The 19047-nt window shown below is 44.8% G+C and overlaps 3 protein-coding genes across 15 annotated transcripts in view; 2 read left to right on the forward strand and 1 right to left on the reverse strand.

The window, feature by feature from the left end:
• LOC6604665 (ankyrin-2) overlaps positions 1-194 on the forward strand; it is a 65646-nt gene extending 65452 nt beyond the window's left edge. For 10 of the 13 annotated variants that reach the window (XM_026989868.1, XM_026989855.1, XM_026989859.1 and 7 more), the window contains one exon: positions 169-192. Coding sequence is in view for 2 of the 13 variants with exons in the window: in XM_026989865.1 (XP_026845666.1) it covers positions 169-185 (17 nt within the window). In the remaining 11 variants the exon portion in view is untranslated. Of the gene's footprint in view, positions 1-72; positions 98-168 lie in introns of those variants that run through there. The other 3 variants (XM_026989865.1, XM_026989864.1, XM_026989856.1) reach the window with 3 other exon arrangements.
• A 9430-nt stretch (positions 195-9624) lies between these two features.
• LOC6597160 lies at positions 9625-12670 on the forward strand. The gene is made up of 3 exons (XM_026989626.1): positions 9625-10130; positions 10401-11048; positions 11127-12670. The coding sequence occupies exons 2-3, from the start codon at positions 10421-10423 to the stop codon at positions 12179-12181; spliced, it is 1683 nt and encodes a 560-aa protein (XP_026845427.1). The 5' UTR covers positions 9625-10130; positions 10401-10420; the 3' UTR covers positions 12182-12670.
• LOC6597159 (peptidoglycan-recognition protein SD) lies at positions 12593-13572 on the reverse strand. Its single transcript, XM_002022328.2, has 2 exons — positions 13513-13572; positions 12593-13400 (listed from the first exon to the last, which is right to left on the reverse strand). The coding sequence occupies exons 1-2, from the start codon at positions 13570-13572 to the stop codon at positions 12732-12734; spliced, it is 729 nt and encodes a 242-aa protein (XP_002022364.2). The 3' UTR covers positions 12593-12731.
• Positions 13573-19047: the final 5475 nt, after the last annotated feature.

Here is a 19047-nt window from a genome sequence, read left to right on the forward strand (position 1 = left end):
GAGGCCAGGCTTCGCGGCTTTATGTTCTTTGATTTCCTTTTGATTTTTTCCTTTACTTGGTCTTCGATATAGAAGCAGAGCTCAACTATGAAAGAGAAAAGTAATACTCGCCGCCCCATACCAGCATTCCATATATTAAACTTCGTTTTTCTCCTTCTGATCTTACAGACAAGGCGCACGTCTAGAGGAAACACCGATGAATTACTCTCTGGAAGGGCAGCAGTAGCATCTTCACCAGCTCTGAACTTCACCGATTTCAAATCACAGACTTAAGACCGAAAATCGAAAAGCAGAATAAATAATTAGACAATTTGACATTTTCCATCTATACACACATTTTTAATGATATTGAACTGCATACCCGAGTTTTTAAATGCAAATATATATATTTTATATATTTATAAAAACTATAAAATCGCGAACATGAATATGAATATGTCAGGCACTAGCTGTTTAACGCATTTTCTTATTGGCTTTAATATTTAAAAATTAAATAAAAGCGAATGCTTTGTGCTACAGCGTCGTAATGGAATACACCTTTGCTTTTAATTTGATGTAGTTATTACGAGTATCTATGTATATGAACGAAGGATATTATTAAATGAATCGCTTATTATTGTAGTTTAATTTAAGCAATTATACAAGCGCATGTGTAAACGGGGACGTAATCAAATAGTAGTCAAAACCTGGAAAGTGAAATGCTTTTAAAGTCTCATTTTTTTACAAGAACCAAGCAAATTTTGACGCTTGCATATTTTAACATTGACATATACCTAAATATACAATTCGAGAAACCATACATAGATCAAATTTAAATCACATGTACGAACAATATATGGAGATTATTCACTTGAAGCTACCACTTAAAACAGCCCACGACGTGTATCGCTAATTTTCGTAATGCACATCTTGCGTGTATTCGTCAAAATACCTACTTATTGAAAGGATTTAAACGTTTTGGCATCACCACTGTAATGGGATATAAATAAAATAATATTTGTGTTAAAAACATACGAGAAATATTAAAAAAAGAACATTATTGTATTGTAAACCACACGCGAATGAATAACCAAATAAAATGCTTAATAAAAATTGCTGTTGGCTGTTATAAAATATCATGGGAAAGTATCTCGATCGGGAATATTCACCAAATCATGAGAGGCGTTGCCCACCAAGAAGGAGCGGAGCTATAGCGGTTAAACGTTATTGTCCTTGATGCCATTTTCAGGCTGAGCGTTCATAGCCACTTCATCATTGCCCTAAATAGTGAAGAAAACTTTATAACTGGGACAAATTTATCCTTGATCCTTCATTGGGACTCCATAAAATGTTTGATGGATAATGCATAATGTTCTTGCCGGCTACGTAGCTGACGGCGAATATGGCATCGAATATATAGGAGCGCCCACTCTCGTCTAGGTGGAAGAAGAGCATGTTCTTGGCAATGGCTGAGGAGAGGAAATTCATTGTCTTGTAGTGCCTCGGCATCACATTCAAATAGTTGCTGGCATCCTCCTTGCTGACAGGCTTCGCGGGGATGCCGCCGAGCCTGGGCAGCTGTTTTTGACATTGGTGACTTGTGTAGTGTCATTCAGTCTGACTTGTTCCTGCAAAAGCAGACGCACACTCGAAAAAAAGAGATATCTTGAGGATCACGGCATATCGCCCTCATTATCTAACGGTTTTATAAGGATTTTATCTTCAATATACATACATATGTGAATCGGAATAATCATTTTTTATACCCGATACTAAAAAATGAGTATGTATATTAGATTTGTGGTGAAAGTGGATGTGTGTAACACCTAGAAGGAACCGTTTCCGATCTCATAATGTACACATATTCTTGATCAGCATCAATAGCCGAGTCGTTTGAGCCATGTCTGTCTGTCCGTCCCTATTAGCGCCTAGTGCTCAAAGACTAAAAGAACTAGAGCAACGACATTTTATACCCGGACTTCTGTGATATGTCACTGTTACAAGTATATTTCAAAACTTTGCACCGCCCACTTCCGCCCCCACAAAGGGCGAAAAACTGTGGCATCCACGATTTCAAAGATACTAAAAAACCAAAAACGCAGAATTGTAGAAGATGACTTTATCTTCTAGAGTGCATAATCTGAACCAGATCGTGTAATTATTATGTCCAGAATCAAGAAAACAATTTCATTCTCTCTCGCTCTGTCTCTCTCTAACACACAGTTTTCATGGTCGGCTTTGCCTATTGCAAAATTTGAGTTCAAGGGTCTCAGAGACCATAAGAGCTATAGCAACCAAATGTCCACACTCCTGTGATATCGGACCTTGACTAGTTAGCTTCAAAATTTCGACACACCCCCTTGCGCCCCCGCAAAGGACGAAAATCTGGGGCATCCACAAATCTCAGAGACTATTAAAGCTAGAGTAACCAAATTTGGTATCCACATTTGGTTAGATCTCGCTATTAAACGTATATTTCAAAATTTCGTTAGCCCTCTTTTTTTTATTAAATTTTTTGAGTTTTATTTTAAGCGAAAACAATACAAATAAAAAATAATAATAAAACAATAAGAATCCAAAATAATGATAACTCATTAAAAATAAAAAATAATCATTATTCAATAAAAATGAAAAATAATAATTATATCATAAATGTTTTGATCCAAAAATAATAATTATTCAATAATAATATACCCAATACTCAAAATGAGTGGTGAAAATGGATGTGTGTAACGTCCAGAAGGATGCGTTTCCGACCCCATTAAGGATATACATATATTCTTGATCAGCATAAATAGCTGAGTCAATAGAGCCATGTCTGCCTGTCCGTCTCTTCGTTCGTCCCGATGAGTGCCTAGATTTCAAAGATCAGAGCTGGAACAACCAAATTTTTTATCCAAGCTCCTATGATATCACACTGCTACAAGTATATTTGAAAATTTCCCTCGTCCCGTTCGTAAAAAATCACAATTTTGAAGATACCAAAAAGCTAAAAACTCCGAACTATAGAGAATCACTATTTCTACCAGATTGCTTAGTGTAGATAAGATCCGATTATTATAGCCAGAAGAAACAAATGAAACTTCAGTGGCCATTTACCAAACAGTAGATAGATGTGCCAGTTCATACATAAACATGTCGCAAACGAACTTTCTGGATCAGGTCTTTCTTTCAGGTCTTCGGCTCTGGCGTTCGTCTACCACCGCGTCATTATGATCCAGCCAGCCCAGCAACGCATGGCTTGAGATAGTATTTTACTCTATGTACATACATATATAGTAAAGTATAGTTATAGAAATTTGTGTTTTGTTTTTGTTGCTTTTTTCTTGAGGGTCATTGAGGGTTACTTTACTGGTATCATAGGTTATAGGTTTTACGGTTACTGGCATTTTTGGAAAATTGAATATTTTGTTCGGAGTTCGGACGCTTGCCCCACAATATCAAGGCAATTGTTATTATGTACATATATGCTTTAGATGCTAATTGTGTTCAATATAGAATAAAAAATATAATGAGCGGATATATTTAATATATATCATACATGACTACACAGTGTAATAATTGTCCATTAGGGTGCGTACGTTCATCGTACGTGCTTCGCAGGTGCAAACATTGCCGACGTCGTCTTCCTTCCTGCACCATGCTTTACCTCATCGGCTTCTACCGGGTAAATTTTCCTTGTTTCCCCCTATTCATCTTTTCCAATTCATCGCAAAGTCCCCGCTGGCTCATGCACACGGGGCCACGATGACGTGAGCCGCTCGGGATATGATTCCTGTCGCGCGAGGCTGTGCCTTTTGGCCTTTGGGTCCGGCCACTTCCATGGCGCTTTTCCTTGCGTCTCAGCCTTTCCTGCCCGCTCGCCGTCTGTACCTCCTCTGCGGGTGATTCCGACGTACCTCCTCGTTCTCTCGGGAGCTCCAAGGGATGTGATCCTGACTGAACTGTGGCAGCCACTGGCCGTTCTGCTGCGGGCCATAGCCATGATGTCGCTACTGTGTCGCTGAGTCGACAATGTGGCCTCCCGTCCGCTGCAGGGACATTATGTCAGCAATCCCATCCTTCATACGCCGCCGAATAAAACGCTCAGCTTCGACACGCGTAAGTGAATCAGTATGTAATTGTGTATTTATTTTAAAATATATCTTTCTTCACAGAGAACTTATGTACCACAGACCGAGTCGTATCCAATTTCCTCACGCCAGATGGAGTCTTATCTAGGAATTACCAATGCTAATTCGAGAGAGACTGAGTCCTACCCCAGCCAGCTAGAATCGAATCCCATCAGGACATTGCACCCTTTACAAGATCCGAACCCAGCAAACCATCGTCATTCTTCCACCGGGTCATCGACAGCATGGACTTTGACCATGGCAACGAAGGGAGGGGCTACGCGGGCTACTAGATTCTATATAGAACTCATTGTTTTTAGGTTAAAGGATAAACGCGTCCACATATTTAGATAGTAGATACAAATGTTTTCCACTTGTTTATTTATTTGTACTATCTATGTTATGATGAATAAAACTATTGAAAAACAATGCTTGTTGTATCCTGTAACGGGGAGTGGGAGTCCTTACCGAAGGATCAAGATCACGGGGGAGGGGGCATGGCACACCCCGATTGGGCCAAAAATAAGGGAGAAAACCAGATATATATGACTGGAGAAAATATCCTTTATCCTTGTTCCTTTATAAGGACTGCATTAGATCAAGGATGTTATTTCGAACACAGAAAGCCTTCGCAAGACTAGATCGGGCTGCAAGTAACGAAGAAAACACTAAAGTTGGTGTTGTCAATTGTTGTACAACAACAACTCTCAACGACCAAAGAAAATATGAAAAACGTAAAAATAAAATTAAAACGAATTTAAAAAAAACCAGCGACCTTCTGCTATTTCTGTTTGCCTGGTATCGCAGATTTGAAATTAACGTTTTTCTCCATTTGAGCGGCCAAAGAAAATATGAAAAACGTAGAAATAAAATTAATAGGCGCCCCTATCGATGATTTACTCTATTCTGCTTTTTGTGGCCCGATCGGGACATGCGGCTTCCTTATAAAGGACCAAGGATAAAGGATATTTTCTCCAGTCATATATATCTGGTTTTCTCCCTTATAAAAATGGCCCAATCGGGGTGTGCCATGCCCCCTCCCCCGTGATCTTGATCCTTCGGTAAGGACTCCAACAACCCCTACATTATATATTTTGTTTTCTCGGCTATTTGTGGGCCGATCTGGACATGCGATCGAAAACATTTCCCTGATTTTATGGAGTCCTTATAAAGGATCAAAAAGATTTTACCCAATCAAAATCATTTAGTTTTCTCTGCTATTTGTGAACCGATCTAGGCGTGCCACGTCTTTTTTTAGTCGTAATAGTTTCCCCATTACAGGATACAACAAGCATTGTTTTTCAATAGTTTTATTCATCATAGCATAGATAGTACAAATAAATAAACAAGTGGAAAACATTTGTATCTACTATCTAAATATGTGGACGTGTTTATCCTTTAACCTAAAAACAATGAGTTCTATATAGAATCTAGTAGCCCGCGTAGCCCCTCCCTTCGTGGCCATAGTCAAAGTCCATGCTGCCGGTGGAAGAATGACGATGGTTTGCTGGGTTCGGATCTTGTAAAGGGTACAATGTCCTGATGGGATTCGATTCTAGCTGGCTGGGGTAGGACTCAGTCTCTCTCGAATTAGCCTTGGTAATTCTTGGATAAGACTCCATCTGGCGTGAGGAAATTGGATACGACTCGGTCTGTGGTACATAAGTTCTCTGTGAAGAAAGATATATTTTAAAATAAATACACAATTACATACTGATTCACTTACGCGTGTCGAAGCTGAGCGTTTTATTCGGCGGCGTATGAAGGATGGGATTGCTGACATAATGTCCCTGCAGCGGACGGGACGCCACATTGTCGACTCAGCGACACAGTAGCGACATCATGGCTATGGCCCGCAGCAGAACGGCCAGTGGCTGCCACAGTTCAGTCAGGATCACATCCCTTGGAGCTCCCCCGAGAACGAGGAGGTACGTCGGCAGGAAAAGCGGAGACGCAAGGAAAAGCGCCATGGAAGTGGCCGGACCCAAAGGCCAAAAGGCACAGCCTTGCGCGACAGGAATCATATCCCGAGGGGCTCACGGCATCGTGGCCCCGTGTGTATGAGCCAGCGGGGAGTTTGCGATGTCAGCTGGTCAGGCGCCTGAGTGGACAGCCATCAGCGCACACACCCCTGTATCAACTGGAAGAAGAGAAGGGTGAAGCCCCCGGTAAGCAATGGTGGGCATATCGGTGTCCGCGGGCACGCAAGAGGTATTACTGGACACCGAAGGGGCGACCCGCTTAAACGAAAGGAAGAGTTAAATAAAGTAAACTAACTAATAATAACTTAATAACTTTACCTGGCGGAGTAAGAGGCGGGGATTGCGGCATAGCAGTTTGTGGAGAGAGACGGTCTCGCCCAGAGAGAATAAAAAATGGGAGAAGAACAAAGAAAAAATAGTCAATGGAAAAGATGAATAGGGGGAAACAAGGAAAACTTACCCGGTAGAAGCCGATAAGGTAAAGCGCATGGTGCAGGAGGGCAGACGGTAATGTATGCATCTGCGAATCTCGTACGTCATACGTCGTAAAAAGTTGCTGTTGCGATACACGCTATCGTTGGGGCAGTATCGACTTGATCGCGAAAGCCACCATCGCGTCATTATGAACGATTAGTTGACAGCAGCAGAGCAACTCCAATTTTACTGAAGTTGGTTTTTGCCGAAATGCCGTAAATTGGAAGAGCGTATTTCCATATGGCGCTGAGGAATCCTCAGGTTTCGCGGCCAGGTTTGTTAACAAATTCAGCGATTTGTCTCTACTACTGCATAAAAGACACCCGAAACCGTATAAAATTCTCCTCCGTCTTTTCTCTTTACTTAACAAAAATAATTATTGCGATAGCTTTCACCAGCTCGGCGCTCAAATTCGTCAGGTTTCACCATTTGCTTTCAATGGGCTTAACTTTTTAAAAAAAATTTATAACAAAACACAAATTTGTGAAAAATTAAAAAAAATTAATGTCTTGGGAAAAAAGGATATTATGAAATGGATGAAATCCTTGTTACAAAATAGCCTATTTTCACACATATATGATATTCTTTTATCGGAAATGGGTAATAAATAAGCAGGAAAAATATGATTGTGGGTTGAGACCTTATTTTTTAACAATCCAATAAAAAGTAGTCCTTAAAATTAGCCAATCTTGTAGAAGATTGATTTTTCATACGAATAAAGTTATATGTTCAGCCGAATATATGTACACATCGGGGATTACGATTTCCGATCTTGAACAGAGATTAGTTAGTCTATTGTCGACCATAGGGTACTTGAATACATACAAGAATATTATGAAACTTGAAGAATTTTAGATCAGTTTAGGTGGTAGTTTTTCTCTTAAGTAATTAGTCAGATAGATCTATAAGGAGAATTTTCAACACTTATATTACGCCGTTTAACTCGAGATTGAATAGATGTTTTTTAATGTTGGTTCAAGTTGGTTAAGGTGAACTCAGTTCGTTCACAGTGAACATTCCTGAAAGAGCAATAACTAGGGCTGCAAAACCATCGATGGTCGATCCATCTGAGTCACCATTTACGGCATGTTATATATGTACTGTTTTTGTATATTTTGACTTTGAAATTGAGTTGACAGTATATTTACGGTAAATAATGGTATATTTTATCAATTTCATCAATCTATTAAATAAGCATACATATCCTTGTCACTAATTCACTTTCAAACAATTTCGCATCAAACGAACGCATTCAGTCGATAGTATCGATGGCCGAACTGGTTTCTTCGAATCGGTTACTGGCTCTTTTTGCTCTCTTCAAATCGGTGTATGTTCTCTCTTTCACTTTTTTTGATGTTCACATTCAAAATATTTTCATGTGATGGGGTAAAACAGGTATATCGTACATTAACGGAACCGGTTTTGGCATTTGAAACGGTTTTGAAACGGAAAAACGACGGATTTTTCTTTTGAACCAATGAAAATCGTCAAAAATGTTTGTCAAAACAGGTATATCGTACATTAACGGAACCGGTTTTGGCATTTGAAACGGTTTTGAAACGGAAAAACGACGGATTTTTCTTTTGAACCAATGAAAATCGTCAAAAATGTTTGTCAAACCGATATTTTTCTAAAAAAAAAACATGATGCTGCAGAAACATGCTTATGTGACCACTTCAGTTTTTTACCGTCTGCAACATGTATGGATCAGACTTATGTGCCGCGTATTTCGCGAAAATGTTTGTATTTGCAGGCTTCAACGAATGCAGAAACTAGTCAGATTCTGTTTTAAAGCAATTAACGATATTTTGCAGCTAGGTCTTCTTACAGAGGCTAAGTATAAGTATTGATCTTTATACGTATATATACAAGAAACTAATTATATGAATGAATGGGTCTAAATTATTACTAATCTTTCAACTAGGCTTTGAAAACAGAATTTTAATGTTAATTAAAATAAATAGGGTATAAAGCGATACTCTTAGCGGGTAGTTGACCAGCAACAATGACGAAACATTCCAGACAAACTTTCATTTATTTGTTTAAACCTTGTTTAAGAAGAAATTCAATGGAGTTGGGTTAGTTAAAATTAGCATATCTTGTAGAAAATGTATCTATCAATCGGGTAAAACTATGTGTTCAGGTCTGAAAGCCCTAGCTAGCCATTAATATAAAATCGAATATAAAAATAGAGGAATTTGGTTTCCAATCCTTGACGGGGAATTCATTGTAAACGATTCTTTAATATTCCACCGAAAATTATGAAAATGGATGAATCATTTGGGTGTAGTTCAAGTAAAAGATATGGTGGTTTTTATAAGTTCAGAGGAAAGATGGTAATATTTTCCGCCATTTTCATCAAGTCGCTGAACTGTTTAAATAGGTGGGTCTTAAGTGGGCTAAGTTCGTTTTTGTCATCGGTATATATTTTGGTATATTTCTGAGGGCCAGTAAGTATATTTTATCGCTAAGTTGCCGTCACACTGATTTTCTTGGCATCATGTCTAGCTCACACACCGTGCTAATTTCTTAGTATTTTCTAGTATATATGGACTCACCCTCTTGGCCAATGCACCAATGTATAAATCGTGTAGAAATGCCATTTAGAGCCATATCCCAGTCCACTTCGAATACTTATTCGTGACGAGCATGGAATTCCTGAACATTTACCCCAAAATCTCACTTTTTTCAAGGAAAATGCTTTTAGTAATTACATACAAATGTAGTAAATATGTAGCAAATGTGTAGTTAGCGTGTAGTTACCATGTAAGGAACTTAATTTCATGGAAATTGATGTTGACCGTTTTCGCTTAAAGCGCATTTTATAAAAAATCCCAAAAAGATGAAAACTTAGATTTAACCAGTCTTGTAGGAAATAAAATTTTGAGTTCAGAGCTGAGGGTCTTAGCTACTTAGTAATATTCAACCGAATATCAAAAACGCGGAAAATGTTGCAACTTAAATACAAATAATTCGTCAGTATATTTACGGTATATTTATATTTCCGTATATTTCTGAGGGTCAGGCCGTATATTTGATCAATAGGTCACACTGCGTTCCAGCTGGTGGGGCTCGTATTGGGGGAAAAAGCAACATCACATCACCGTGAAAAAATAGGGAAAAATGTGGTTTTCGGGCAAGTAGGTGCTAGGAGGTGAGCAGGGAAGTGGAAAATCGAATGAAAATTCGTTGAAACGCACAAACCCGATATGAAATAGCTGAAATTGCTTTCGTATTTCGTATTGGTACGAGTATCGTCGCACCAAGAAGCAAAAACAGCGACAGAGACACAGACACAGAGGCATAGGCAGTGGCTGAGTGGAAGCAAGAAGTCGAGGCAGATGACCGATGCAGAAGTAAAATCTACGTGCAAATTCGACAAACAGAGCTAAGATAGCAGTTGGGGCAGATATATTGCCGCAAACAGTTCTAATTATACAACAGCCGTAGTGTGTTCCACGACCCCCCCCCCTCCCGAAGAACGAAACTGGTTATACACACAGCAACGACGACGGACGACGAAGGAACGGGAGCAGCAGCAGCAGCAGCAGCGAAAGGCAGTTCGGCGCAGCGGAGAGTGAGGGTGAGTAAAAATCGATTTGTTGCACAAAACGCCACACAAACACACGACCATACTCTGCATTCGGGGTGCGAGTGGGCGACGGCGGTGTCGGTGGCAGTGGCAGCAGCCGAGTGAGGTGGGGCAGTGGTGATGGTGACAGCTTCTGGTGGTGCGATTTCTGGGCGAGCAGGGGTTCGCCAGATTGCCCAAATCTGTTCCACTGCAAATCTCCGGATGTGCGGGCTAACAAAAAAATCGAATCCAGCTCAAAATGATTTATTTCGATTCCAGGCACTCGCGACTGCTGTTCGATGGACAAAATCAAATCAAAGGTTATTGGCGTGCTGCGCGAACGCGACGGAGGCACGAATGTCAATCGAAGCGGCGGCGGTGTCGGCATCGGCATCTCCAATGGCAACGCCAATGGCGGCAGCGGCGTTGGCAGTCATCAGGTGGGCGTGGGCGTGGCCGCTGCAATTGGGGTCACGCAGGACAATGGCAATGGCAATGGCAACGAAGGCAACGCCCCTGGACCAGAGCGAAGCGATGGACATGCGAACAGCAGTGCACTGGCACCTGGAACCACCGGAGTGGGTGGGGCGGCACGCACATCGGTGCTGTCGCGACCCCAGACATCGAAAATCAGCGCTCTCGACCTGGCCGGCATATTGAACACTCGGCGGCGCCTAGAGTGGACCAAGGAGTGGCTGCGCAAGAACCAGGCCGAGTTCCTAAGCAAGGAGAATCTGCTGAACGAGCTGCAGTCGCGCAAGGACGAGTGCTATCACTTGAATTACTTCCTCGCCATAACCGAGAGCCAATTCCGCTACCTAGTGCAGAAGCTGGAGCCGATCATCAGTCAGTATGCGCCACAGCGGAAGAAGAAATCGTTCAGCGCCGAGGAGCGTCTGGCCATAACGCTCAAGTATTTGGCAACGGGTAAGCGGATCGATCCAGTCTTGAGGCAACTGCACCTCAATAAAATGGTATAATATGTTTTTTTTTCGCTTCGAACAGGTGAAGTGCATTCTTGTCGAAACTACTGCTTCCGTGCCTCGAAATTTGTGATAAACGAAATGATTGCCAATATCTGTCTGGGCTTCTACGAGCACCTCAAGGACCAATACGTGACACTACCAAAGACTGATGAGCAGTGGCGCAATGCGGCCACGGACATGGAGCGCAAGCACAGCCTACCCCAGTGCGTGGGTAACCTCTTCATGCGCAGCATTCAGCTGCAGAGCAATGTGGCCAGCAGTACCACTAATGGGGACGACCGCAAGCGGGCCACCGTCATCTTCACGGGCATCGTGGATGCCGACAACAATTTCCAGTATGCGAAGGTGGAGCGAGCGGCAAACAGTCGCCCCAACGATATATACAACCAGACCACTGCCGTGGAGCTGATCGAGCACAAGATGCACGCCCTGGAGGCGCAGTCAAAGCATCGTAATGGCTACTACTTTGTCGGGGACTCTGTGCTGCCAGCCACCTCATACTTGGTCACCACACGTAACTGGCCAAGGGACCGGTCAGTGCTCGACGCTCTCGAGCAGGTCAATGCTCACGCGGACCAGACCATGCGGATTCTCTGCAACATGTTCCCCATTTTGGCGCAGCCTCTGCGCGTTAGCGACAAGCATATCCGCGAAGTGGTTCTCGGGTGCGTGGCGCTGTACAATTTCCTGCGCAAGTCGGACGACTCTTTCCGCCGCAACAGCGACAGCATCGTGCAGCAGAAGCGCGGAGCGGAGCAGCAGCAGCTGGCGTATGCGGACAGCGAGGAGATCGACGATGACTGCATCATGCTGGCCACCGAGGAGGAGTTGCGTGAGCGGGCCGAGTTCACGCCCAGCGTTGGCCTGACCACCTGTTTCCAGACCCTGTGCGCGCAGCGTGGCGAGACGGCCGAGGGCCTGGCCAAGCGGGAATGGCTGCTACAGCTGCCACTGTCCAGTGGCGAACAAAATGGGACTGCGAATGAGAACGAGAATGAGAATGAGAATGGGAACGTGAGCGGGAGTGCTGCCAATACCAACGGAAGCGGCAGCGAGAACGGGAGTTTATATTAGAGCAATTTACCTAAGTACTAAGTTTACGAATTTTGTATAGTTCCTTGTTTTATATTTTGTAATCTATACTCTGTAACTGCATCGGCCGAAAAGTCGCCGACTATTGTTTACCTCTTGTTTAGCGCATTCTTCTTCTGCATACCATACGATTACCATTACGATTACCTGCGCTGTTCTACCTTCGTTCGTTCGTTGGTTCGTTCGTTCTGTGCTTCTCCTAGGGTCTGTATAGTTAGCTTAGTTTCTTATGGAAGTTCAGGTTCAGTGAATGACGCTATGTGATGTCTCAAATCTCTATTGTGGCCCAGTGCTCCTGGGGAGCTTAGCAATGCGGCAACAACCAGATTGTCGCGCGAACAGCGGTGTGAAAGTCGAAATTCGATTAAATAAAACGGAAACAGATCAACAAAATTAAAATTTTAGTATTCGTATTTAAGCAAGCAACAAATTATACATAATTATATTTACAATAAATGTGTAAGGAATGGTCTTTACGTGTCTAAATCTAAGCCCCATCCCGTCCCTATCGCATCTGCTTATCGTTTTCCTTTCAGATCTCGCTCCAGTGGGGCCACTGCTGCACCAGGGTGTACAATGCATCCCCGGGACTCTTTGTGGCGCTCACCTGGCGGTGCCCCAGCAGCTGATAGCTCTCCGCCAGCTGGCCCTGCCCAACAGCCTGCTCTAGAAGAGACTTCCCAGCCTCCAGGGCCGCATCGCTTGGCGGTTGCTCGTCGAAGTTGCCCATGAACGCGATGCCCAAGGAACCCTCATTGTTGGCACCGGCAAATGCTCCCCGCTGACTGGGGCTTCGACCCTCGTAGACGCGTCCATTGCCGCCGATCAAATAGTGGTAGCCTATGTCGGAGAACCTCTGCCTCGTCATCTGGTACTGCTGCAGATTGCGCATCAGGTTCGCACAGCCCTGATCGTCACTGCAGCCGCCTCCGCCCGTGTGGGCGATCACGGCTCGGGCCAGAGGTGTCTCCATGCTGTCAATATCCCCACTAGCTGGCCGAGCATTCCATTCGGCTCTCGTCACCACCGGGACATCGGCAGCGACGGCTGTGAGCGCCACAGCAAGCAGCACGAACCACGTTGCGATCATTCTGGCACCGTGTCTGTTGATCAACTGGGAGTGATCTGGGCCTAGAGCCGCTCTTATTGGTCGCTGATAAACCGCGTGGCCCTTGGGCGATAGCTTTTTCCCCCCGACAAGCTACATTCATACATATGTACATATATGAACAACACGGTTCGAGGTGATTTTTCTGAGCGTTGTTTGTAAATGACTTCCCCGAGAGGGCTAGCCAAAGAGTCTGCTTAGATACTCGTATGCCATGACGCAAGTCAAAGATGTGACAGGTGCGATCCGTACAGCTACCATCCATATGGGTTGAGGGGATTTTTTGGTCATCGATGTTTTTCAACTGGAAGTCAGTAGAGGGTTGTGCAAAGACTTTGAACGTATTTTAATTACCACCCAGTCTAGGATAAATGAAAAAAAAACATTATTCCAGAAAATAGTGCGTACCTTCCCATGAGCGCCATCGCCCATCGCCCATTTCGATTCCATTTGCATAGTCGTATGGGTGTTTTCGAAACTCTTAGAGCAACCCCTGATCAAGTGACTATCGCTGTAAACGTGCTTGTCGCTGATAAATTACTGGGGCTGTGTGGATCACACTTGAAAGTGGGCTAGTCAGGGTGAATCCCCACCGACTAAAGCCCCACCAGCTCCTCTAACTCTTCCGGTCGGCCTTCGCTCTATTCCAGTTCATACGAAGAAAAACCTCAATTTGACACAGATGTTCTATGCAGTAATTTAATTAAAAAACTTTCGTAATTAAATGCAAAGATAGCAAAAAATTGAGCAAATTGCGAGGAATTATCCAGCGCCTCTGGATGGAAGGAGTCGAGGAGCAAGGACCCTGAAGTGAAATCGTAAACGTGACAACGAAAATGCAAGTAAGCGCCCTCAATTAAAAGCCGAAATGACTATAAAGCGCCATAAAAAAGGGGGCAAAGGCAAAACCGCAACAGGCAAAAAAAAATCAAAAGCGAAACCAGAGTAAAACTCTCCTACGCCTGGCAGGAAAACGCGCTGGAAAATGGCAGAGAACCAGAAGAACTACAGCTGGGGGACTGGAATTAACTTAACTTGAATTTAAGCGAGTTTCAACTACTAGGAGAGGGATTTATCCCATCCCCCTCTCCTATTGGGCTTGCTGGAATGGTTATTCGAACTGTTGCCCCAGGTCTTGAACGAAACTAGGCTAATGCCAACCAATCCCTCCTCCCACCCACCGAGGCGGGAAAAACATATTTTTTTCTGTTCCGCATCTGGCTGGTGTCCTGTGTCCTGTGTTCTGGGGATGCGCCCACTCACCAGTCACCAAGGCAGCACCAAGGCAGCACAAGGCAGTGGCGCCAGGCTGGCTCATTTGCAAAATTGTCAGATTTATTTCGCTAATTGCTGCTCATCCGTTTAATTAAAATTAAAAGAACTTGCACAAGTTAGGGCGAAAGTTTTTATGCGAATTCTCTGGAATCTCGCATTGGGCACGTTTAGAGCTCCTCGTCCTCGCCCTCGTCCTCGCACACCTCTCCCGGAGCACCTCCCATTGTTGTTACTACAATGCCATCTATTAAATTGCTGTGCAAAGTTGGCGAGCGCCGAGCACCTGGCAACAAGCAACTTGCCACCAAAAAGATGGTGATGATGATGTTGCGGAAGGCTGAAGGCGGCAGGCGGCAGGCGCCCCGGGTAGGCTTTCAACTCTGGACAGGCAACAAATTAAACTGCAAGTCTTGCAGGCTCCGTTAAAGCTGTCACATTTCCCAAAAGGTGTCAATCGGGCCAGCCCAAAAGTTGCGGCGAACAAGGAAGCATGAAAGCAACAACTATTTGCAACTACAGGGCCGGGGACTGGGACTGGGAATGGGACTGGGACGGGGAGGGAAGGGGCTTGAGGACTCCCACAACTACAATTTGCACGCAATGCTGCACCATCTGGTGTGGCACCTCCTCCTCCAGTGGCGCCAGCAGCACGAACCGGAAAGAGCAAAAGTTGCCTGCAACCACACTGTGGATTCGGATTTGGGCAACTTTTGCAGTGCGGATTGCGGATTGACACCCACCGCATGCCACGCCCCGCGCCCCGCGCCCCGCGCCCTGCGCCCCACGCCCGATCCAAGGGAGAGTGTCGATTGGAGGGCGACATTTTTATGACAACTTGCTTAAATTTCATAACAGAACTCCTGCAGAAAAGGAAAACTTATTTCGTTTACGAGTCGGAAAACTTGTCTGTGTGTGTGCCAAGGGCTAGGGGCCGGCCGTCGATGTCGATGTCGATGTCGCTAATGAATAAAGTTCGCTTGTGAATATCCACGGCAAGCACTTGCTCGGGATTCGGGGTTGCATCGTAAAGCGGCTGGAGATACGACCCCGGCCAGATGCATCTGCATCTCACGGGGGAAGATAGCACGCATCGGTGTGTGTGCCCCACAAGTCCGATCTTAGCCGAGTTCTGGCACTTCCTCGATTGCGGCCTTGAGAGACCCCACCATTTTCAGTGCTTAAATCTGCAGTACTGTACTTTTGCTGATTCGATTCTAGTGCAATCCGAAGAAAAAATCTGTTTTTTTTTAGTTTTACTGACTTTTGTGGTGTTTTTTATTCAGGGCAAAAGCTGTATGATTCTCCGACGTTGCACTTTGGAGCACCCCCATTGGGGGCAAAGGAAGCTGCTGTACTATTTTTAATATGGAACGAAAAGTATGCGCAACAATATAGCGCAATATTAAAGTCAAACGATGTGCGTAACAGCAAGCTCATCTTCATCATGATCGTCATCATCATGCTGCCCTGGCAGGCACATCGACGTTTTCGAGCGTCCTGCATTGGCATCAGCTCCTGCTGCAGCTCCAGCTCCAGCTCGTGCTCCTGCGGCAGCTCCAGCTTGGGCTCCTGCTGACATCTTGTCAGAAATTTTCATGCTGCTGTAAGCTGTTTTCATGCACATTTTGGGCACTTGTGCTCGGCACAAACACTTCAATTTGGCTTCAAGGATGCGTGCATGCGGGCAGGACCCATGAATGGAGACAGGGCCATGGCCATGGCTAGGGCCAAATCCAGCTGCAGACGAAACAGAGCCGGAGTCAGTGAAAAATCAAGCAGCAAGCCGGAGTCAGTGGAAGTAGAAAGGGAAGGGGGAGTGGCAAAGTGGGGAAGTGGGGAAGTGAAAGCACCCAGTCAAAGTGCCGGAAGGAAGTGCGCTGTGACGTTGCAGGGGGATATGACGCTGCTCCTGCGAGGATACACTCGTGCTTCCACTCACATGCTATGCTGGGGATATGGCGTCAAACAACATGCAACTCTTTAACTATAACTTTTGATATATGCCGAGGAAATATTGTGGGAGTGCACTCAATCGTGGTTGCCCAGGCATCAGCAGGGGCATCAGCAGCAGCACCAGCACCAGCACCAGCAGCAGCAGAAGCTTCCCATCCGAAGGATCGGGAGCCCCATCAACTACTTAGCGTCAAAACGCTTAAAGTTGAATTTGTAACGCTTCAAGTATGGCAGCGGCACAAAGCCAATGGAGTGTGTGCAAGGGAGACAGCCCTCAGCCAGCCGTAGGAGTCCCGCAGAGAGAGAGACAGTGAGAGAGAGAGAGAGAGACAAGGCATGAGACCTGTCTAATGCCAGTTTACTCATCTATTTTTATTAAATCGCCACGGATACACACTCCCACAAGCCCACACGTGGAGAGCGTGGATGCTCTGTTGCATCGCTGGTATACGCCGACAAATGTAAAGTTACGTATACGCAACAGCAGAAAGAGAGAGAGAGAGCTAGTTCTGCACAACGTGCCACAGCAAGGAAGGAATTCATCGCTTACATAAATCATTATTATTGTGGGCTCGAGCTGAAATGTTTTCTGTAGGCTCTGGACCGAAATCTAAAGCTATTCCGAAGCCAACAGCTTCTAGAGCCAATTTCTACTGCATTCTACTAGATTAAGCCAAAGTCGACTTCTATTGCGCGCAGGTTCACGACCCCATGTTTATTGGTATCATTATGAACGCTACAACGCGATGAACCCCATCTTTTGTACTAAATATACATAGATATAGGCTATCGAATCGCAAAAAAAAGTGGGAAAAATCTTCTTTTTCTACCTTTTTTGTACATCGAAGGCGAAAATGCGCATATTCGGCTATCGTTCATGTTTTCAGCTGTCCAACAGATACATATGTATGTATATGGAATGAGTGGACGTGGACCTGTGGAAAATACAATACGTACAAATACAATGAACAAATATATTCCTTGAGAATGAGACAGAGAAAGCACTTGAGCATTTTAAAACTCGGAAAATGCTTGCTCTGTTATTGATATACATATTTATATTTACAAAAAGGTTTCTACCTAAAATTACTTTACAGATTGTTGCAAACTGTTTCAGACGCTTGCAGCATCCTTGCAGCAGTTAGTGTATGGCAACTGACTTTAGACACTTGGTTGTTACAGCTGCAGAGGCAGCTGTTCAGGCAGCCACTCCCACTCCCATTCTTACTCCCATTCTTACCCCCATTCCCTCCACATACAAGCTTATATTCGGGGGTTTAATTTTGATTTAAACGCTGGCAGACAGCTGGTAGCCAAGTGCGTGCTGGAGCAGAAGCACAGACATGCTCGGACCCGCTCGGACACGACAGGCGGGGGATCGACACGAGGGGGTTTCACTTTGGGCTTCATTGAAATTTAAGTTGCACTTGCCGCTGCATCCAGGCACAGCGGGGAGCCGAGAGCCCAGAACCCAGAACCCAGAACCCACAGCCCACAGCCCACGATACTCGGACGGGGGCTAATGAAGGGCACTCGCTTAAAGGCAGTCTCCGTCTCCTCCACGCAGATCGAAGGGCCCCGTCAGCCATTTAATTTTCATTAGATTAAGGTAACCATCGTACACTCCACAACATCCCATCTAGGAATGGGGGACACCAACAGACATCTACGTGCACTTGTCTGTTCCTAGCTGGATCTGATGCCGCTCCGCTTATTCTGCTGCTCCTGGGCTTCCATCTGCTACTATTGCTGTTTGCTTTCCTTCTCGTAAATGTTAAAGTTGCAACTTGTAGCCTCAAAATAACCACAAAGTAAACACCAGAGTGGCAGTGGCAGTGGTAGTGGCAGTGGCAGTGGCACTGCTGGAGTGGCTGTGGCAGTGGCGCTAAGGAGTGGAGTGGAGAACGAAGCACAGAGTACGGGCTGCTGTCGGGCAAAGAGGTATTTGAATAGCCGGCCAAAGACATTGCGTACACTGTTACGGGCACCACTCCGGACAAGGACATTGTACGTGCGGGGGGCCCGGACACGCTTCAGTGTCCTTGTCGATGTCTTTGGCGGAGCAGCAGCAGCAGCAGCAGCAGCATCAGCTTCAGGCTGGGGCTCGTGTCCTGGGCGGTCCAAAATAAATAAGTGTGTAATTTAATATTTAAGGCTTTGTCAGTAATTATTTCTGCACAGATGGCGAAACTTTTGCTTTGTCGTCGCCTTGGATACATGTCCATCCGGAGGGGAAGATGGAGTGCGAGAGGTGGCACCGAGTGCAAGTCTCTGGGATCTGGTCCTTGCGAGAATATGCACCGCAGCGGATGCTAGGCAACTGCTCAAAAGGGCTTCGTCTACGCTGCTCCCATAACTCAGGGATCGCATCGGTGGCCATAAAATTGACCCACTTGCTTCACATTTGTCTTTATTAAATGGGAAATTACGAGCTGGCACTTGAAGGAGCGAACGAGTACGCGTTCGCGTACGCGTACGCGTATAAATTATAAACCAATTTAATAACCCGCAC

This window comes from Drosophila persimilis, unplaced genomic scaffold (genome assembly GCF_003286085.1).
Source record: "Drosophila persimilis strain 14011-0111.01,24,50 unplaced genomic scaffold, DperRS2 tig00000431-arrow-pilon, whole genome shotgun sequence".
NCBI classification, from domain to species: Eukaryota; Metazoa; Arthropoda; class Insecta; order Diptera; family Drosophilidae; genus Drosophila; species Drosophila persimilis.